This window comes from Schistocerca serialis, chromosome 1, assembly GCF_023864345.2.
Source record: "Schistocerca serialis cubense isolate TAMUIC-IGC-003099 chromosome 1, iqSchSeri2.2, whole genome shotgun sequence".
NCBI classification, from domain to species: domain Eukaryota; kingdom Metazoa; phylum Arthropoda; class Insecta; order Orthoptera; family Acrididae; genus Schistocerca; species Schistocerca serialis.
Genome location: NC_064638.1, coordinates 438,027,136 through 438,050,762, shown reverse-complemented (window position 1 = coordinate 438,050,762; position 23,627 = coordinate 438,027,136). Strand labels below are relative to the sequence as shown.

General features: G+C 42.5%; 1 protein-coding gene across 1 annotated transcript in view; it reads left to right on the top strand.

Annotated features, from left to right (window-relative positions):
• The window catches only part of LOC126472665 (phospholipid hydroperoxide glutathione peroxidase-like), a 40,900-nt gene extending 17,503 nt beyond the window's left edge, over positions 1-23,397 (top strand). The window contains exons 3-4 of the mRNA XM_050099950.1: positions 9,719-9,877; positions 21,686-23,397. Of these exons, the coding sequence (XP_049955907.1) occupies positions 9,719-9,877; positions 21,686-21,877 (351 nt within the window). The 3' untranslated portion in view covers positions 21,878-23,397. The remainder of the gene's footprint in view (positions 1-9,718; positions 9,878-21,685) is intronic.
• The last annotated feature ends 230 nt before the right edge of the window (positions 23,398-23,627 follow it).

Below are 23,627 nucleotides of genomic sequence, written 5' to 3'. Positions count from 1 at the left end.
CTGTACGGGAACTAACAGCTGTTGACGGATTTCTTCGTAGTTCGTCGTATCATGAAACTACAATGGATGTGTCGGGACCCCGGCGGATTCGCCCCCAGGCCCCCCAGGGTGGAAGGCTGAAGCGTGCGGGCCGCCTTGGATACATCGCGATCTCCGGCAGGCAAAGCATGCGGGGTCATGCATAGTCCAGAGCATCCGGCAACAGGGCAATCCCGCGGCCAATCGGAGCTCGTGGCGCCAAGCTTCCATAATTTAAAAATTATGCATTGTCGACCTATACAACATTAGTACTTTTGGTTTCTACTGGCATCAGGTATCCAGGGTTAAAATTTCGTGACATAATTTTCTCCACCATGTATATATTGTAGAAAGCAGAAGTGAAATAATATGATTAACTGAAATGTAAGACCTGAGCACTAGATGGTTCAACTTCAACTCATGTACCTAACAAGTATATCTTGGCTGTAATTAGCTTCCTTGTGTATACTCTGAGTATTTACTAATGTGCACAGTGACCTGTAATAGTGGGAGCTACTATATTATTCAACTGCACGTTGTGCATGCATTGACAGCCAGCTGATTTTGGACGTATTTGATCAACGCCTGTTATCTCACATTGAATATTCCAATTTACCTTCTGCCGGCGTTAGCATGCTGGTCTGTGAAATGCGAACAGATTCTAGAAAATAGAACGGATAGAGGAGCGGGTTTCATTCACAGGTTGGAGAATAAGAATATGGAACGGCAGTTCCACTTTTTATGTAAATGATTATTGATATCAGCAGTCCACGTGTGAGGGAGAGTTTGGCTTTACGAATCAAAAGTACTTAATTGTGCGTAGTACCATCGAGTGAACGCTTCCACCGACCAGAACTATGCTAGTTACAAAAACACTCGAGTCCAATTATCTCGCTATCACGTAGTCTCACGCCTGTACAGTCATTGCTACTTAAATCATCCGACTGTTGCAACAGCTTCAACACGTATTACTGTCCAATAGGTGTGATTCCAGACAAGTCATTGCTTTCGTGGCGCTGTTAAACATTAACCATACAAAGCCAACCTATGATACCCATTACAGCATTGTGAAAGCTGGCTATCAAATAATTGTTGGACAACTTGGCTACTGTTACACGTAGCGATGGCGTAATTCTGCAGCACTTTTGCCTGTCCCAAACTAGCGTTTTCCGGTGACTGTTTATTAGAGCTTCCCTCCACAAGCTATGTCCGTGACTGCTCACCACCGACTCTCAAAGACGAGCTAGCGAGACACGTCTTGTCTTTAGGGACTCTTTTAACTGTTGCACATCTTTGGTCTACATACTGTCCCCAACCAAGTATCAGTGTTGCTCTCTCTCTATCTAATATACACTGAAGAGGCAAAGAAATTGGTTCACCTGCCTAACATTGTGTAGGCCCCAGCAAGCGCGCAGAGGTGACGCAACACAACGTGGCATGGACTCGACTAATGTCTGACGTAATGTTGGAGGGAATTGACACCAAGAATCCTCCAGCACTGTCCATAAATCCGTAAGAGTACGATGGGGTGGAGATGTCTTCTGAACAACACGTTGCAAGGCATCCCAGATATGCTAACTAATGTTCATGTCTGGGGAGTTTGGTGAGCAGCGGAAATGTTTAAACTCAGAAGTATGTTCCTGAAGCTACTCTGTAGAAATTCTGGACGTGTGGTATGTCGCATTGTGCTGGTGGAATTGTCGAAACACACAATGGGCATAAATGAAAACCAGTGATCAGGCAGCATGCTTACGTACGTGTGACCTGTCTGAGTCGTATCTAGACGTATCAGGGGTCCCATATCGCTCCAGCTGCACTCGCCCTACTCCATTACAGAGCCTCCACCAGCTTCAACAGTCCCCCGCTGTCATGCAGGGTCCACGGATTCATGAGGTTGTCTCCATACCCCTACTCGTGAAGCCACTATATACAATTTGAAACGAGACTCTTCCGACCAGGCAACACGTATCCAGTCACCAACAGTCCGTTGTCGGTGTCGACTGGCCCAGGCGAGGCATAAACTCAGCGTCGTGCAGTCATGATTGGGTATACGAGTGAGCCTTCGGCTCCAAAAGCTCATAACGATGATGTTTCGTTGAACGGGTCGCATGCTGACACTTATTGATGGCCCAGCATTGACATCTGCAGCAATTTGCGGAAGGGTTGCATTTCTGTCACGTCGAACGGTTCTCTCCAGTCATCGTTAGTTCCGTTCTTGTAGGATCTTTTTCCGGTCGCAGCGATGTCGGAGATTTGATGTGTTACCGAATTCCTGATACTCACGGTACTCTCGTGAAATGGTCGTACGGGAAAGTGTCCCCTTCGTCGTTACCTAGGAGATGCTGTATCCCATTGTTCATGCGCCGACTACAACACCATGCGGCAGTAACCATTTAACAACTGCGACAGACATTTGTTGTCTTATATAAGCGTTGGCGACCGCAGCGCCGTATTCTTTCTATTTACATTTCTCTGTATTTGAATACGCATGCCTATACCAGTTTCTTTGGCGCTTCAGTGAACATTAAGTTGTACCTCTAGCAACATTTGTTTGTTTCTACGACACATACTACTACTTAAGTACCAAATCCTCCCGCAGTTAATAAACATTATTTTAAGTATAATGGTCAGTATGAAATAAAATTAATTTCACCATTTACACACAGAATAGAAATTGCAATTAAATAATTACAGTAATCGCCTTCAGATGGCAACGGCTCAGAAGGGCTCCGCCTCGGGTGTTTCCCGGTTCAGTTAGTCTGTCCCTAGATGCCGTGAACATTCTCGACTCTGAAACTGACACTTAGTAGTTTCTGTCTCGTGATAAACTAACTCGCTGATTATGCATGTAAAGAACGAAAAATAAATTTGGGATATTATGAAGAAGGTAAGTGAGTCGTTATAAGTTGAGTTTGAATTTAATAAATTCCTGAAAGGAGGAAGTTAAAACAAAGCTTTCGATTATCTCGGGTGGGTTCGAAGAGCAAAAATTGCATTAAGTATGGCTGTCTTTTTTGTCAGTACTGTCATACTGTTCTTAACCGAAGTAGTGACATTCTAATACAAACTCCTATTGCTGGACTGCCAGAAGGATTTGAAGATTTGAATCACTGGCCTCCAGAACAAAAGTGCAGCACTACGATCACTGCTCACCATATACAGTCTGAGTAGCGTCGTATAGCTTCTTCTGTAGTGCTCTCTCTCTCTCTCTCTCTCTCTCTCTCTCTCTCTCTCTCTCTCTCCCTCCCTCTCTCTCTCTCTCTCTCTCTCTCTCTCTTTTGTATGCCATTCTGCAATGCACGGTGTATGTTACCATACTACGATACACACAATCTGTTAGTATATTTAAAACAACAAGACCAATTTATTTGTCAAACGGTTCTTTGACTAGATGTAGCGTCCATTCACAGCACGTCACCGTTTGTGGAAGTGGCAACGGTTTGAAGAAAACCCACAAACGGTGTCAGCCTTCGAGGAGACCATGGACTGTCAATAAGTGGATTATAGACCCGAACATGGGTGGAACTGATCTTTCAGCATATTCGTGTTAGATGTTTATACAATGGACCGAACAGAAGCACTGAAGGTTTTAGTTTTTCTTGCCAAATGGATGCCCATGCGCCGGAGGTGCCCAAGTGCCCATGTCTAGTCCATATCAGTCGACGCAAAGCGAGCAAATTCCACTCTATCACAAGGAGCGAAGCGGAAGGTGTAAGTTATACGTCACACATTTTGTGTTTGCAGTATTAACCAGCAAAGCAAACTGAAGACCTGAACTGAGAGGCAGCACCGCCATGTTTGCACCTAAGAAACAGGGAAAGGAAGCAGCAACAGTATACGCTCACTCTCACAAGTGGAACACTGCTACACGCTACACGTTCATATACCTGTGACCTGTATAGGCACCAATTAAACAGGGGTCATCACATTTTTTGGACAGTATCCCTCACACAATTTCATTCCGAAAATATTTGTTCACAGGATAACGTCCGCGAGTTCACGTTTCGACTGAACAAACCACCGGCCGCTTATTTTTGTTGATTCATTTTTTCACGACAGCTGAATGTTGACTCGCTATTTCTGACACCACTTAAAACCAAATTCTGAAGACAGAACAATTTTTCTCAGCTTCCGTGGTAACTGCAGTATCGATGGCATCTCCTTCGACCGCCCTGGTGCGTCACAAACCGCTCACAGCTGCGTGAGAGACGGCACTTTACATCTCCCATGAGTACGCCGCTCTTTCATCGCTCGCTGTTCTCCTTTGGTTGGCGCCTCGTATGCTCGCCATCAGAGGACGCCAGATTCATACGACGCCGCTGCTTGCGGCTCTGACTGGAAGGCTCGTCTTTTAAAGCCCCTTTTGCACGATCGACTTTCTGGTCTAAGTCGACTTCTCAGAAAGTGACTCTGCTGCAGGGTAATTCACACGCAGGCACAAAAGGCGGACACACTTCGAGGAGCTGATCCTTAAGCAGCTACACTCAGAATTTCGCTCCCAGATCGAGTGCATCTGTAGACTTATTAAAATTAGTACGGAAGACCCCAGTGAGGACGATTATATCGACGTAGCACGACACTACTAAATATTAATATTCATCATTAAACTTGACCTCCTGTTCTATGCAATACGAACTGTGAAATTTCCTTGCTAATCTAGACGCCAGTTTCAATATGAGGAATAGTATCAAATTGATATGAAGTTCCGAAGTGACAACGTGAGTAAATAATACTGTGTACGAATAAAGTACTTATAATACTACAGCTGATGCCACTATCAGTGACAATAATAGTAATAATAATAACAACGATGACAATAATAATAATAATAATAATAATAATAATAATAATAATAATGGCTGATTTAAAAAGAATTTTATTGGTATTCAAGACAGATGTTTTCTGCTGTGGCGAGTGCTGGGGAAGAGAAATTAAGGAGACTACAGCACATAAGAATACTGGGAAATGAGGAAGCTCTGGCTGCAAAGAAGAATGTGCAAGGTAATGAGTACGTACAGGGACAATGGTAATCATTATTGTTACTTTAGTACATATGTCATTAACTGTCTACTGAAGCTGGACATTCAGTTATGTAACTTAATGCGGGAGGTATTCCAGACTCTGTTCCTGTTACTCAGAAGGACTTCAGGAATATGACAGAACGATGGAGTTGTACAGAAAGGTCGAGGAGACATGTGAGGGACAGTGTACGTTGATAAGACAGTAGAGAAGACAGAGGATATGAAAATCTCTACACCTGTCTGCACGCAGCCAGGATAGCTGTGTACATGGTGGCGACATATGATCAAAGAGTCGAACACCTCAGATATAAGGAACAGAGGCATTCATACGCATCTCCAGCTCTCCTGAGAAAGGCCTTGAGGATAACATCGCTGTGTGGTACGACCAAGTCTTGAGTACTGCTCGAGTGTTTGGAATCCTCGGCACGTGCATTAAAGAAAGACGACGATGCAATTTAGAGACGGACTGCTCATTCTGTTGCCGGTAGATTCGATAAACACGTGAGTATTGCGGACATGCTTCCTGAACTCAAGTGGGAATTCCTGGAGGGAAGACGACTTTCTTTTCGTGAAACACTACCGAGAAAATTTAGAGAATCGGCATCTGAAGCCGACTGCAGAAATATTCTACCGCCGCCAACGTGCATTTCGCGTAAGATAAGAGAAATTAGGGTTCGTATTGAGGCACATGGTCGTTTCTCCCTCGCTCTATTTGCGAGTGGAAGAGGTAGGGAAATGACTAGTAGCGGTGTAACGTACCCTCCGCCATCCTCCATACAGTGGCTTGCGGAGTAATGTATGTCGATGTAGATAACACTAGACGCAGACAGATGGGGTGCACAAATTTCGTGCTTGGAGGTACGCCGTGGCAACTGGAAGGGGATCCGGCTTCCCTGTGCCTCTAACAGAGGCAGATGCAGATTAACATGCAGATTTCATGGGATAAGACCCTGAAAAAGAAAAACACATTTATCCATAACTCAAGCGGATGCTTTATTCCTTATGCTTCTTTTTTTGTTCTTCTGCTTTGGAGTATATACTTGAATCCTACGCCTCTCGGCATGGTGTCCTTCATACAATCAACGTACAAAGTTTCGTCTGCCTGCACGTTCCGTCGCCTTTTCCATTAGCTCTGTCACTCCTTTCGCCCTCTCAACGTCTTTTAAAGTGGCTACGCACGAACACATTACTAGCGGTCACTTTCCGTCCTCGCAGTGTGAGAAACTACTACTCGGAACTGAAACTTGATTGTTTCTAATCACATGATAAAGTTAGTTCTCACTAAAGCCGATCTTTTTGTGAGACACATTGGTCGCAAGAGCGTAGAAAAGTACAAGGACGCAGCAGTGCCGATTCCCCTGACGTTGGCTGGGAAAACCAACTGCAGGTGACCCGCACCGAACACCTCAGTAGCCACTCTGATAGCAGGTGTGTACGTCCCTCCTGAGAAATGGAACCAATATCTGTGTGCTTTGCACTGGAGATAATTACTCACATAAAACGGGCAAGGCCGGGGGAGGAGGGGGGGGGGGGGGAGGAGGGAGGGACTAAGACAAGTTATTAGTTACTGAAGATTTATTAACTGTGTACAGTGTTCTATTAGAAGGATGGCTGATAAGTAATGAATTATGGTAGCAATATTGCACAAAAATGATGTTTATGTTGATATTGCAGTGTGTCCACCACAGTGAGGCAAGTGCGGTTGCAGGCTGTGTGGCAAAATTATCAGTTTCGCACAGCTATTGCTGCAAGTAGAGTGTTCTCATGCACTAAACCTTTAACAGCAATTGAACGTTAATCAGCGTAGCGACTGATGTCTTCACAGAATACTCATTTCGTGGATGTAATATTATAGCTACGTGCAGTTTTCCCTTTTCTTATCAATGCAGAACGTATATGGAGGAAGTTTTATTCGTATCTGATGATCGTCTTGTGGTATTGGTTATTGTAGAGACTGAACTGTTCCTGCTGTTATTGCGTTCAGAGGCGTAAGCATGCAGTTAAGTTTGAAGTCTCTACGATTAGGGAACGCATGAGGAGGTTAGGTTGGGGGAATAATTGTACACTGTTAAAATCCCACTCCCGTATGTAGATATGTAATCTTCAATCGGTTTTATTCATTCTTACTGCAGGAAAATAACCTGTCTCTCTCTCTTACGATGCTGTCCTACAGTTAAGCACATTCAAGAAAGGAGAGCATATTTTCGCTACATGAAAATGTAGAAGATTAGGTTTTAACGTCCCATTAACAACGACGTTATATAATGTGTATTTAGAAACGGTATGAAGATCTGTCTTACAAAGAACTCCTGAAATCGGAAGATCCTTTCCACAACAACGAAATAAGAAATAGTGGGCGCTACGCCATTACCGTGAAAGGGACACACATATTGTCAATGTCACAAACTGCTGAGTGTTCAGTACCTCTACGCACTGTTGATAGCCGACTTGTAGATATCATTGTGTTTCGTCATGTAGTTAAGGTTAGATCCAGTCCAGGTAAGGAGAGTTTACTTCTTGTCGACTATGCACTGGCCCACGACGAACATTTCCTGTGTTTCGGATCCGTTCTGCAAGTCTTGAGATTAAACATTGTGGCCAGTGTTTCTACGGCTCATGGCTATCCTCATTCAAGACAACCTTCTAATGTCCCGTGTTCCTTTCCTCGCATCAGGTGCTCAGTAACATGTACAATAAAGGTTTTGTATTATGAGTTTCCTTACCCGGTCTTGACTATCTTTGTGACTGAGCACATTCAGCAAATTTTTTATGCAATATGATAAAAGACGTGTGGGTAATGATTCTCAAGCAATAAGAGTCTTTTATTCATACCGTACCACTGAAGATCGGCACCACACTCAATAATAGTTCGTTAAAACTGAGCTGCTTTAGCCGCTATTATTAAATTAAAATGACCTTCATTGAGAGTTTTAAAATTCAACAATAAATTACAGATAAATACAAAATGGGAATAAACGGCAGACATTTTTGATTACGCAAAACTTCGTATATCAGAAAGAAACCTTGCTCATATTCATTTAATGAAGAATAAAAATGAATTTAAAAAAATGGGAGCATCCGTATCCGAAATAAATCAAAGCGAGTATTATCAAGTAAAGCATAACTATGTAACTAAAAATACTTCACGGTTCACCTCACACCAGCTCTTACCAAAGACGAAATATGTACCTCAGCGTCTCTGTAGCTATAAGAATAACAGGTGTATGTAATAAGCGTACTTTATAAAAATTATACTACAGAAACAAAAATAAACAAAACTGACAGAAACAACTCCAAACGCCACTAAAAAAAAATCCACAGATTCTTAATGGTGTCCATGAAACGTCTCATAAGGCACATCAAGGTTGGCCATGAAAACGTAACAAGAAAGAAGATAACAAAAACTGCGAAATAAATCGCCATAACAGGAATAAAACAATTCCACGAACACTAACAAATTTCCAAGACAACACTGACAATAAATTATTTACAAATACTTTTTCGATGTGTGAGGACTTCAAATGATGTATTTACTAAACTATCAATTACGTTAGCACTGTTTCAATATTCTTAATATTTCAGTTTTCTTTCGTTAACAGTGCATCACGTGAGCTACGTTTTGTAAACAAAATTATATTTTGACGTTAGTTGATGAAATGTCCTATAGCGCATTACTTTCACTGACTTAATACCAACTGCACCGAATTCGTAGCATGAAGTGATCAAAGCCGACTCGTTATACTACAATCTACATAAGACCCCGTATTATATTTTAATTCAAATAATCGGAGCATTGAACAAAACGGAGAAAGTATGTTCACCGGAAGAAGACCCGTATCCCATCAGATTAAGAGCCTTGCGTTCGTTCTCACAGACACTTCGCTCAGCAAACCACATAATGTAAAACCGATGACTGAAATCTGCACTAACAGTTCAATTTATTTCGACGGGGTGAACATATTCCTACAAGTGCTATCTTTTTTCCAACCTCTGATCGTTCGCGAAATGGAAACCACAGTGAAAATCAGAAATGAATTATTTGCAACACTTACTTCTGTACATAGTCGGCGCTCCTAGGTTTTTGTCGTAGTGTGGTACCAACTTTCCAGTACCATAGTCACAGAAGGCAGCCGTCTGTGACTTCCAGAAGTCCCCTAAGCCGGTCTGCAGCTCGTTATCTGTGCTAAAATTCTATCGTTATATCCAGCGGTTCATGTGATAGAAGAGATGAAAATCAGAGTATTGGGGGTGATCAAACATTTCCCATTGAAAACGCTGCAGAAGCGTCCCATTGCACCTGCAGTGTGCGGCCGAGGTTCGTCGTGAAGAAGGAAACATATGACAGTTACTTTATGTGGGCTGTATAAAAGCAGGCACAGCGCTCTTGACGGGAGACACAATTGTTCTAAGCATCTTTATGGCCTCACTGTGCGCTCAGAATTGAAAAGGGTGACGTAACGCAATAGACGGGCATACCAGAAACACTGTGACATAGATCTGTGCGAAGCTTCACCGGATTTTCTCTGTGGTTTCAATTTCGCGACCGGCTGGAGGTTGAAAAGAAATAGTCATCGTTTTATAAGATACGAAGTACAGACTGTCTGAAATTATCTTTGTGTATCCCAGGCTAAATGATTTAACCGAGTGGCTCCTAATGATTTAATCACCTTTCTGTGCAGGAATTGGAGGATCTGAAGAAGGCCTATGGGGAGAGTCAGGGCCTGCGCATCCTGGCGTTCCCCTGCAACCAGTTCAACGGCCAGGAGCCGGGAGACAGCGAGCAGATAGCCTGCTTCGCCCTCAGGACCATGGGTGCCACTTTTGACCTCTTCGAGAAGGTATGTTTTGTGTCAAGGTAGTTTATTCAACAGTAAATAACTGCAGCTATGCAACGACAGTAGTCGTCTAAACCAGAACCATTGAGAACGGCCATCAACTTTAACAAATGACGTTTAAACAAACCCCGAAATGCAACAAATGCATGATTTCAAGATGATGACCATGACACAGGAAATTGGGGTTTTGAGCGGGGAAAAACTGAAATTTAAAATAATAACCACAAAATCATCGCAACAACCACAGAAATACGATACAGTGGTTGGTGCGAAGAACACACTCAGCTGAAAATTCTGATACCAACGCAGAAAGTCATAACGCATTACCAACACAGATAACGAGAAATCGCGCCAATTAACAGAACGTAGTATCGACAAAATCACTTGATGTATATATACTGCCTGACAAAAAAAAGTTAGGTCGTGTTGCTTTAGGGGAATTAAGTCAAATTTATGAAGAGCTTGCTGGTTGGTTATTGGTGCTTACGGACGCTCAACGCCGAAGTTATCAGCAAAGAGCTTGCTATTATGAAGCCTCTTATCACAATGATGCTGTAGACCTTTTGACCCCGATGCATTCACTGATGAGGTTGGGAAGGTAGACATAAGGCCGTTATATCCTGTTCTCAGATAAGTTGGTCCGAGACTGTTTTAACTGGTTCTTGACATCCTGGATACTGGTACTGGTACACTGGTACACTGATCCCACACATGTTCTGTCAGCGACTGGTTCGGGGATTTTTCTGGTTACGGGAGTAACTCAACTTCAAGCAGACAGGTCGTAGAGGTCAGTGTCATATGTGAACGAGCATTTCGCCATTGAAAAATGGCACCAATATACTGCCATATGAGAGGCAGGATGCCCCGACATACTGTTGAGCCGTCAGAGTTTCCTCAGTCACAACCAAAGAGTAACACCGCTGCCTCTCCAAAACACTTGAAGAATAAGACCTCTCCCCAGGTCGCCACCATGCTTAGCGTTAGCGTTGAAACGGCAGGTAGCGTGGGACTGGGAGAGTGGATGGTGCTGGTGGTTTTATTGGAAAATTCAACTTTATCATTTATTAATAAAAACAAAAACTGAACATTACACATCATTGAACAGCCGACTGACGCTGGTTGATCCGAACATTTAGATCTCGAAATATATTTATTAAATTTGGCTGCAAGACAGTTAATCTTTAACCTTATAACTGATATCGAAACGTAGGGCTGTAATCTTTAATGCACATTATGTTAAGACACTAAAAAACAGTCTCAGGATACACGTAATATCAAAACACAACGATACAGAAAAGACGATAACTGAATGCTGACAGCTAATATTAACACTCAAAATATCAAGACAAATGTTTCAGATAATTCTGAAAAGTGAGTATTCACGCAAAATTTTACACAAGAACACGCAAGATAGAGTCACATTGATGTGACCACTGCCTATGTTTGACGTCAACGTGCAGTAACCACACACAGATGGCAGGCCGCAGCACTGGTAATGAGGGTAGTATACAGGGTGGTCCATCGATAGTGATCGGGCCAAATATCTCACGAAATAAGAATCAAACGAAAAAAACTACAAAGAACGGAACTCGTCTAGCTTGAAGGGGAACACCAGATAGCGCTATGGTTGGACCGCTAGATGGCGCTGCCATAGGTCAAACGGATATCAACTGCGTTCTTTTTAAAAATAGGAACCCCCACTTTTTATTACATATTCGTGTAGTACGCAAAGAAATATGAATGTTTTAGTTGGACCACTTTTTTCGCTTTGTGATAGATGGCGCTGTAATAGTCACAAAAATATGGCTTACAATTTTAGACGAACAGTTGGTAACAGGTTGGTTTTTCAAATTAAAATACAGAACGTAGGTACGTTTGAACATTTTATTTCGGTTGTTCCAATGTGATAAATGTACCTTTGTGACCTTATCATTTCTGAGAACGCATGCTGATACAGCGTGATTACCCGTAAATACCACATTAATGCAATAAATGCCCAAAATGATGTCCGTCAACCTCAATGCATTTGGCAATACGTGTACCGACATTCCTCTCAACAGCGAGTAGTTCACCTTCCATAATGTTCGCACATGCATTAACAATGCGCTGACGCATGTGGTCAGGCGTTTTCGGTGGATCACGATAGCAAATATCCTTCAACTTTCTCCACAGAAAGAAATCCGGGGACGTCAGCTCCGGTGAATGTGCGGGCCGTGGTATGGTGCTTCGACGACCAATCCACCTGTCATGAAAATTTTATTCAATACCACTTCAACCGCACGTGAGCTATGTGCCGGACATCCATCACACGTTTCACATGTGGCTGAACACTTCCTGTTTCCTTAAATAACTTAACTATCCGGAGAACGGTCCGGACACTTGGATGATATCGTCCAGGAAACCGAGCAGCATACATAGCTCACGTCCGTTGGTCATTTTGATCACAATAGCCATACATCAACACGATATCGACCTTTTCCGCAATTATTAAACGGTACATTTTAACACTCGTAATGCATCACGAAGCAAATACCGTCCGCTCTGGCGGAATTTTACGTGATACCACGTGCTTATACGTTTGTGACTGTTACAGCGCCATCTATCACAAAGCGAAAAAAGTGGTCGAACTAAAACATTCATATTTCTTTTCGTACTACACGAATATGTAATAAAAAATGGTGGTTCCTATTCATAAAAACGCAGTTGATATCCGTTTGACCTATGACAGCGCCATGTAGCGGGCCAACCATAGCGCCATCTGGTTTCCGCCTTCAAGCTAGACAAGTTTCGTTCTTTGTAGTTTTTTCGTTTGACGCTTATTTCGTGAGATAATTGGCCCGGTAACAATCAATTGACCACCCTGTATAAAGCGTGTCGTGATTGGGCGGAGGTGGTGGGTGGGTGGGGTGGGGTGGAGGAAGGGACCAAGAGGGAGGACGCGATAAACAGTGCAGTCATTGTCGTAATATGGAAAAGGAGCTATTTCTCTGACATTCAAAAGGACATGATCATTAGCTCTTGAGCCAGTGTAAGTGGACCAATACTTTAGCCATTGGATGTAATAATTATGCTTCATGCGCATACCTCTTAATACAATAGCATACATTTAACACAGAATACTTCGTAGAGGACCACAAACAATTTAAATAGTAGTAGGGTGTGGCGTTTCATTGAGATTCGTGTTCTGTCTGCCATATAGGTGAAGGGGGGGAGGAGAGTTGACGGTGATGTGCTGAAGTCAGACGCTCCTCCGGCAGGGCGAAAGCTACTTACTGAATGTCAGCAGCGGCCTTTACAGACACGTCTCACATCATGGGTTTGGATAAGTTTTTGGGACTCGTGGAATATTATATTGTAAAAGGTGGGATCTAAGCTATCGCCCTAAGTTTGGGGCAGCAGAGGCTTCTCGATCCACATAAAGTGAAAAGACACATTTTATATTCTAAAATGTGTAATTGTTTTATTGGCATTAACTTTGACCAGTTTATGTGTCCGAGCGACTAGCAAGACGCACGCTACAGCTGATATCGATGTGAGGTAGTAGTAACAGATTTGTGAAAATTCTGACACCCGTGTTTTTGCTTTCCTCGGGCAGCTGAGACATCCGAGTACTACTCTCATATCGACATGAGTTAAGAAAGAGAATGCGGCGTCGTCAATAACAGTCGTAGTGTCAGATTTTTTTTTTTTTTTTAGTTCACGATGCTGAAAGCGTTTAGGAAGACTGAGAGTTGTATTATTGAATGAAAAGCATTTTAACTATGTAATGTCCAGTTCCATTTTCAAATAACATTTTTAACGCATCTTCCTTAACCATGTGGTTTTAGCTACGGTCATTTTCGGGCTTGTCTGAATACCAACTTTTCGTAAACTTCTAAGTGAAGTATGGCAGTACGGTTCAAAATTAGACTCGAGACACAGTAGTTTCGTTATTGGTGAATTTTGTTTTATTGACATTAGAACGCCCTGAATGGCATAGTAGCGAGAAGGAAGTACTTCTCTGGGCGGTATCACTAACCTGGTGTCTTGCTGCTTCGGTGAGTCCCTCGTAGCACAGCAGTAGCGCTCAGTCGCCAGGTTCCATGTAGGTGGTGATCCTGCTGAATTGGAGTGTTTAGGGATGCCAGTTTTAATTGTCAACAACGTTTGTACTATACCTGTTTTAATACAGAAATTGCTTTGTCACACACATCCCAGAATCAGCATTTTCAATATGGCGGCTCCGGACTACGCCGTTATATTCGACCCTTTACACACATTAACACCGTTTTCTGACTTTACATATTGATAGACACTGCCCACGACCAGTGGCGTTCTGATAACTAACAACTTCACTTTATATCTTGTTTAACAGCTGAAATACGTACTCGTGACCGTTCTTTTAGAGCCGCCTCGGTTACTCGACCGTGCGTTTTGATTGGCCCCTCGCTACTAACTTGCCCTGTCTTCCCGAAGGACAAGAGAGACCACCCCACCCTTCTCTCTCAGCCAATAAGGACACTTCTCATATCCAAACTTTCAGCCAATGGGCGTTCAGATCGCTGTTGCTAGGCGGATCTGACGTCACGTTTGCGGACATTGTGACGGTAGTTTGTCTCGGAACACTGTCTCAGATTGTAAGATCCTACTTCCGAATAGTCGGATCTTGTCCCTAGTAAGGTTGCACAACATTGCCTCCTATGATTTCATCTCTAATGCTCCTTGCTGGCGCTTAATTGTTAAATGTACATGTAGCCTGACTGCTACTGAGCATTCCCGATCGCACAAATATGCCTAATACTTGGCTTAAACACGTGAAGGGAATGCACATATGCATTACAACATTAGGCCGTGGCCCAAAGCGCACCATGTCGAGGTGCTGCACTATGCTCAGCAAAAGAAGGTCCGACACGATACTCCGAAGTACCCCATGCCTTTCGTCACTTCAGTGTACTTTCAGTACACAATCGAAGGCCAGGTCCTGGTTGCCAGTTGTCTCTGCGGCAATTTATGTCCCATCTTTTTCTTCGTTCGGGGTCACTTGAAAATTTAAACACGCAAAAACCATTTTAGTGCAGTTCACAACTGTTCGGTACTCCTCACGCATGAAATATCAAATATTTTGTAGGAAATATTCTAAAAAGTTGGGTGAATAGGTTAACCACCCACTAGGTAAACATTGCTCACTGCTCAGAGCTGGGGAAAACATGGCGGACAACTCAGCCTACATAGGAGCTCGAGGTTAGGCGGTGACGTCATCGGAGCGCAGACTAGTAGCTCCGCATATTCACTTTAAACTTGCCCTCGAGTCGAGGCCTACGAGAAAGGCTGTGAAGCATGCGTCCCAGCACGTGACACTGCAGGTCTTACAAGTACCAGCACCTGCCTCCTGTTTCAGAGGGGTTTAATAATTCCTAACTGCGCTTTTAAATGGATGCAAGTTCTCGACAGCACACAACAAAATTGGGAGATTTTCAACTAAATGTTGATTTCCCATGTGCTCTGTAAGGAGCCGAAAGTTTGCGAAGTGTGGCGGACAAGCCTACTTGACGTCGACGAGATGTACGGGCCCTGAAACGAACTTGTGACGTCACAATAGTAGGCTTGTCTGCCACACTTCGGGAACATTCGGCTCTGTGGAGGGCCCACAAGAAAGCCATACTTAACTGAAGAGGTACCGACAAGAGATCTTTATTTTGTCGTGTGCTATGGAAAACGTGTGTGCATGCATTTAAATGCCCAATCAAGAATTTTAAATTCGTCTGAAATATCTGCTGGAGACTGCTGCAGGCGCTCGTAAAACCTGCAGTGTCGCGTGCTGTGACGTACGTTCCATGTCCTGTCTTTCTGGTGGGCCCGGAACCTACTAGTGTGACGTCACAAGTTCGTTACAGTGTCGTATATCTCGTTGGCACCGCCAGCGAGTCCTGTGGCGTAGTACGCGAACTCCCCATCTCGTGGGCGCATAGATTCCACTCGTGAGTCTCCGCCGCAGCGCACTCGTCACCTGAATGTGTTGTAGGGGACTCGCTCAGAAAGGAAAGGTACCACAAGAGTTCGCAAATATAACTGGAGACTCGCAGCATTCCCGCTACATAGGTAACCGTTTTGAAAGAAATTTCCGCCATTACACTGTAAATTGTTACAAGTTGTATAGGTTAATTTCTGTCTTTCGCAACTGTGATAAAAGTCTTATGAAGACCAGACGCGTTTCGTGTTATTTAAAAGCATCTTCAGTGGTCAGGTTTGTTGTTGTTGCTTATTGCATTCTTCTTCGTCGTCTATGTGTATGTGTAGAGTTTTTGAACTCGGTGATTACAGTGCACTTAACAAATTCACATTTCTATGTTGGGAAATATCAGTAGCCTCTAGCATGGCTGCACATTCCACCCACCGATACGGCACGCTGTTTGAACGCGAGGAGGCGGAAGAGGGGGAAGCTGCGAAAGCGTCGCATTTGAAGGGCAATGCAGCCGCACTCCATATGACTTTGTTTTATAGTTCACATTTCTCAAGAACACAGATCACAAACAAAAGTAATTTCCAGTATTATTTCAATATTTTTGGCGCACTGAAGACGCAATATAATTTTAATCTGGTACAAACTGTCGCCATACAGACAGGCGCAGGCAGTGTCGCAGATTTTCGGGCTCAGGTTGTGACGTAATCGTCTTACTTAATTTCATAGTGGGAAAAAGTATTTCACTCACATGTGTTGGTCGAAATATTGTAGCACTTTTGCAGCCTCATTACGGAGACATGGGAAATCTACATGACGAAAGCAGTGTAGACGTCTTGAACAGTTTAAAATAATATGATTTGTCTTTAAAACTGGAATTACAGTGCAGATCAGTCAGTTACACTGGAACTGGGGCGCTTTTAACTGAAACGGCAAACGGTCGCGCAAAGAGCACGATGGTTTAAGACTGGCAGTGTCCTCAAGGCGTTAGAAAACTATTCTTTTAATTCGTTGAAGGCAGAATAAATTCTTCAGACCTCACGTTTTCTTTGATGCCAGTGAGCTTACGCAACTGGTCGGTGTTTGTCAGAATTTGTCCCTTCTATAGTAGAGTCGTTTTTCTTAAATGCATCCCTATCAATTAAGAAATAAGTTGTTTGTTACCTCACCATATCGTACTTTGTGCAGTATACACTCAAGTCCACTTAAAATGAGAGATCTGCAATCCATTCCGGATGTTCTAATGTTCGTCCCTGCACTCTTGTTTCTTTAATAAATCCAACAATAGGAGGTTTTAGATCGAAAAATAGTTGCAGCATGCTCCTTGACCTAATCAGTGAACTTTTCAGTAATATATAAAGTCTTCAACACTTGCAACTGACAGTGCTGTTCTTACCGCCAATTTCTTCACGGGCTCCATGCCTGCAAATTCATAACAAACTGCTGCTTGAAGTAAAAACAAAGAATCCTGTCTGTTGATCGTTGCAATATTTTGTTTTTTCATTGTCAAATAAGTGTTTAAATTCTTCTGCCTTTACAGCAAATTTGCCAGTACCCATCGAATATGTAACTGCGTGATAGATATTGAGAATTCTTATTCCTCTCTTCTGTAATTCCCACTCAGTTTTAAAGGCTTGTACAGACAGCCACTTGACGTTTGAACGTCCTTCATACCACTGACTAATAGCAAAGGCTAAACAGCCCTGGCACTACGATGCTGCCGAGCAGAAGAGAGTTGTGCCGGCCGAAAAACGCCACTCCGCAATATTAAATGAAGTGTGGCGCTGTAAAGGGTACTTCCGAGAAGGTCCGTGCAGAGCTGAGGGAGGCCGAGCCACTGCCTGCACGCGATCGTCGCACCCGGCCGCCCCTGTCCTACGTCCACCAAAAAAACGTGATGCACTAAGAGTAGGTTCTCGAATACCAGGCAGTCCACCGTATCAGTCAAAAGGCACGATATTAAGAACTGTGGAAAAATTCGGTACTGTCGTTAAAACCCTTTTATACGATCGACTTTCCTGTCTCAATTAACTACTCAAGAGAAGTGAGTCTACTGCAGAGCAGTTGTCCTTTCATTCTTGTACTGAAAATAATCTGATTTGAGTGATTATTTTCGTTTATACGTGAACGCCATAACTGAGTGTGTTCTGAGAGCTGTGGCACGTTAAATGGTGAAAGTAGGGTAATGAGGAGTCATACGTTTTTATGAAAAGATCGAAATGTAAGGAACAAAACTTAGTAACAAGTAGTCATAATAGAGTTTGTTAATGATCAAAGCAGAATTCATACTGGAAATTCTTGTCGAAGGTCCTGTGGTAAACTATTTATACTCATGGAAACTGAAAGAACAGGACAGGTGTTATCCAAGTATTTCACGACATATATATTTATTTGGTAGAGAAAACATATACTTGCAAACTCATCGAACAACTTCTGGAACGCAATAAACGGCGCATTTTTGCTTTATCCTTTGTGTACTGTTTTCTTCCTAAATGCCAAGTAGCATCGAAAATTATTTTTCTCGTCAAATAGTTCCGATTTTTTCATTGTTAAATAATTTTCATTAAAACACGGTTATCTGTTTACATTTTTATTTATGCATAGTGTATATCTTTTCTTTGTAAAACGAAGGCCGGCCGAAGTGGCCGTGCGGTTAAAGGCGCTGCAGCCTGGAACCGCAAGACCGCTACGGTCGCAGGTTCGAATCCTGCCTCGGGCATGGATGTTTGTGATGTCCTTAGGTTAGGTAGGTTTAACTAGTTCTAAGTTCTAGGGGACTAATGACCTCAGCAGTTGAGTCCCATAGTGCTCAGAGCCATTTGAACCATTTTTGTAAAACGAAAATACCTTCTTGCTTCCAGGTATTACGTCTCCCTTGTAGGCGAACACCAGTAGGAAAAAATACCAGGACATTATGCATCTTTTCAATGTTTCACGAAAACAAAGGACAGAATACAATAAAGATTACGAAGACACGAATGCACAAAATCCATTTCAGTAGTAGGAGTTGGCTGGGCCAGAACTGGTTCACTTCTGATGTCAGCTGGCGCTGCCACGGTCCCCTGTTTCTGCATATGCCCAGGGTGCAGCATGATCGGAAGTTTAGAACTCCAGACTCAACACAGTCTTAAGACCGTTGACGCCATAGAAACAATCGCGTCGTGGTCGGTTGCTCATTTACAAGCAGGCACGAAATGCACACGTACTTCTGCTCGTGTGGATCGGGTTTAAGATGTGGCCCAGCCAAGTAAGGAAAGCCGAACGATATCTCCCTGGTCTCTCACGGAGAAGAAAGGAAACGTCTACTGGCTACCTAGTCCACTATCATGTTCCCATTTAATGCAGGCTACCAATCCAGGATTTAGTACGGGATGCGGCATGCGGCTGCTGATCACAAATGGCTACAGAGAATAACAAAGTCCTACAGAAACCCTCCTCCAAGTATCGGAACGTGAAAGAAAGGCGTATCAGATGACCATTATTACTGTAGAATACTGATAAGTCAGCGAGTGACACTGTAGAAGAGGTTCGAAAATAACTTACCTCTTTCGAAGACTTTTAGCATTTACAGAACTGTGTTAATGTACGCAAGCTGATGTTATTTTCCACATTATAATACGGCATTGAACTGTATTACGAAGTTGGCTATGTATTTAAGAGATGGATGCCTTTCCCCTTGCCTCTTGAGCCTGGACATCTTTGCTTTTATTCGTTTCAATGTTGCAAGGCATCCTAAGGTTAATGGCATAATTAGTTAAATTAGTACTTCAAGGAAGTAGCGGCAGTTAACGTGCAAACTTATACTTCCATAATACATCTCTGGCAGCAGCTATTTACTCTCAGTTTCCAAGAGCACTTGTGCTGAATCACGGCTTGTGAGTAGTTGCATTTCGAGATGCCCGACTCCGTATTGAGATCAAGTTTTGAATGCTAACTTGAACACTGCTCCTGCCTTTTTTTTTTGTCGAACGCAAAACTTAAACTCAATTGATTTTGACATAAGAATCCACTTGAATTTTGGTTTAAAAAGATTGCATTAGTTACTTGAAGAATTAATGATATCGTCTACAATATTTATGTTTCTGGTTCTTTTGCAGCAACTTTAATTAAACGGATTTATGATTCCACGTGGATATGGTATTATTTTCTCAGATGAAAGTATATAATAATCCAACAGCCTTTCAAAAGAATATCTCTAAAGCAATTCACATTGATTACACCATTCTTACTACAAGTATGAAGGTCTGTCATTTACTGGTATGTCAAATCATTAAATAAACAAAATAAATCGAGTCATCAGATAAGGAATAGCTGATCAGATTTTGTTCCGCCGATGCTTGGCCGTCGCCTGCAGTGCCCTTCGTGATCAGTTGTTTAATTTTAGAAACCAGACGTACTGGAACAGCCATCTCACAATCCATGGAGCCCAGCCTATTTTGCCAGCCGCGAGATTTGCTACTAAAAAAGAAGATGCAAGTAGAAAAATATAACAAAATTTTCTTCAAAAAAATTTAGTCGCTCAAATGAGATATTTTACTCCCGTAAAAAAACCCAACTGGCCTCAACCCCTTGTGAGGCAAACTGCGGAGCTGTTTGACTGAGAGGCAGCGGCTGCGGTCTCGTAAACTGACACGCGGCCGGGAGGACGGTGTGCTGACCACACGCCCCTCCATATCCGCATCCGGTGACGCCTGTGATATGAGGATGACACGGCGGCCAGTCGGTACCTTTGGGCCTTCATGGCCTGTTCTGGCGGAGTTTAGTTTTTGAAAAAACCCTCCAGGGAGAACCGAAGCTAACACAAATAATGCAATAGCGTTTACTCTCTGACAGATCCGGTGTATCCCCTCGGCATGGCCTTTGACAGATGATGAACTCAGCAACACACTGAACTAGTAATAGAAAGCTGCGGAGTTCAAATCCCTGTACAGCTACTGAGATTTAAATTTTGCGTGGTGTTCTTAAAGCGATGAAGATGAATGACTACAACATTCCCTTGTAGAGGACGTTGTCGATAACCATCGCCTGTACGAACTTGTGCTCTGCCTCTAATAAGCTATTCGTCGACGGGAGGTTAAGCAATAATTTTGTTTTTCCTTCGGAAGTTACGTTTCCGTATGTTTTGCTTCCAGCTTTCTCATGAGTGATTTTTATTATTTGTATAAATATGCATCGTCACGTTGAAAATTAAAAAAATTAGAAATTAAAACGTTTCTGCATTTCTGCATAAAATAAATCACTGTTTACATTTCCTCGAGAAGAATTCTTATGTGCTTAACAGTCGATGAAAGACATTCACTTTGCGGGTTAGTTAAATTACATTACTAGTCAATTTATCTGAATCAGGTGTTAAAGAGATGTCAGTATACTCTTCTGGTCAGCCTGAAGAGAACATTCGTTATGAGCAACGACTGTAATTATTCAGTTCGTTGCTAAAACTAAGTATGATAAAACTAAGTATGATTTGCCACATTTTGTTTAGGCTTCGTCAGTGGTTTTAAACTAAGTTTGCATTACGCAGACGTTACTTTCACAATTATTTGGTGAGCTGTACAACTTGGAAACGAAATGTTCTCTAGCTCTTGTACATTATCGAACAACTGAAAACTGCATTATTTGCAAGAGTGTTTAACAGTCGTAAAATTTGCATTCGCTGCTTTTATAGCTGTATTATTGTGCTGACCCGTCTAATGAACCGCATCAAACAGTTTTCGAGTTCATATTACAACCACTCGTATTTACCTCTGCGGCTACGTCAGCTGGAAAATGATGGGAAGGAATGAGTTTAGAGCAATAACTTGGAGGGGGATTAGTGGAAGGTAGTGTCTGCTGGGGAATAATATTGGTACTAACTTGTGTTTTCTGTTATAAAGGTTGACGTCAATGGCGATGATGCGCACCCCCTGTGGAAGTTCCTGAAGAAGAAACAACCTGGAACACTGGGCAACGCTATAAAGTGGAATTACACCAAGTTCGTCGTGGATCGGAACGGGATACCCGTGGAAAGATTCGCTCCTACCACCGAGCCCAAGAAGATGGAATCCACACTGAAAAAATACTTCTAAGGCGGGAATCCCGCCTGCACTGCTGAAAAGAAACTTCTTTTTCATTATCCAGAACCAGTATTGTTATAGTATTTAAGTAAACGTGTTGCATTTCATTTACTAACTTCATCGTATTCAGTTTCGTACTGGTTCGTACCCCAGAGGCGTTATGCCTGTACTCACCCGAATAAGCAATGTTTTACCTCTCTTGGCCCTTCGTGTAGTGGAAGGGAAGGAGTTTGTACCTCGCAGTCGTATGTTAGGCGAAGGTGAGAGGGAGAGATTCCTTCTTATCATGACAGGGGTATTGGTAGAAAGTACGAAGGTAGAAGGAAGAGCTCTTTCTCGGAATTATGGGATCAGTTTAGCGGGTATTAGTCATGTATGTATGTATGTATAATGCTTAACATTTAGTAGAAAATCATAGAGAACGGGGGAGGCTTTCAGTTTTTACCATCTGTTCTACTCATTGGAGCCAAAATCTTTGAGATACAGTTTTCTCCGGGTACCATCAGAAAAAATACAGGATTCGCTATTCATAGCACATAAACGCAAAGCCAGATGTCTGTGCACGCTCCGTAATTTGCGTAAGTCCATAGGCTAAGATATGCTTCCTGCTGTAACTCTGCTCGAGTCTCTGATATCATACTGCTGTCCACTAATAATCCCCGTAATCAATACTGAGTCTGTTTTAATTTTTTTTTTTAAATTCAGGGTAGATCCTTTGCACCCATTGGCTGATGCGGGATTTGGCACCTTAAGCGTGACGTGAAACTTCTAATGACGTGATAAGGCCTCGAAAATTTCTTCGTTGTCCGTCTTGTAAGCAATTCTCTGTTGCATACGGCTAGCTATGCCGGTGGCTGCATGAGAATTCCCTTGTCGCAATGCCTGTTACAAGTTAGCTCCGATGTAACAAACCACTTCACATCTGCGATGAGTAAACGCTACTGGTAACCACATGATACTAGCATAGTTGAGAGAGTCAATGAATCGAAAGATATTCGCTTGTGTTAATATTCTTCGTGGCACACATTAATGTATGGCTATTTACCTATATACGTGATCAGTTTATCTATAGACGATACAGGACATTTTGAGCAATGGACATAATATGTGCAGGAGAACTGTGGTGTTACGAGACTGAAATAGTCTCTGGCAAAGAAAGACTGAATGAGTATGTTAGTTTCCGAAAATGCTGCATTGCTAATGTATCTTCGTGTGAAATCTATTTTAACCAAATTCTCCAAGCCTCCAACCAAGAACAAAAGAAATTTATTAAGAAAGAAAATCACTATACGAGATTCTGAGACGTAGAAATACTTCAATGAATTCGTCTACACAAACATACGTGTGGCTTGAGTATATGACTTTTTATCGTGACAAAGCTTGCTTAAAGTATTTCCTACATACAACTGTTACTTTTAAATGTGAAGACTTATAACATTAATTATGTAACATGACTACTTCAATATTACTTGCCATGTATGTAAGTTAAAGACTGTGAAAAATATTTCAGAATAAAATCTTCTATCATAGAACTTGATTGCTACGAGGGCTACTCGGATGGTAGGTCCAATCGGCGCGAAATGGAAATTGCAGTGAAAATTCGATGAAGCTTTGCACAGTTCGGCCGTCGATCGCGTCGCGTCGCTCATTTCAGAGCGCAGTGAGAGATGTCACCTGATGTAGTGCAGCCCACATAACTGTCATGAGTTTCCTGATTCATGGCAATTGTCAGCTGCACTCTGCAGGGGTAATGAAGATGATG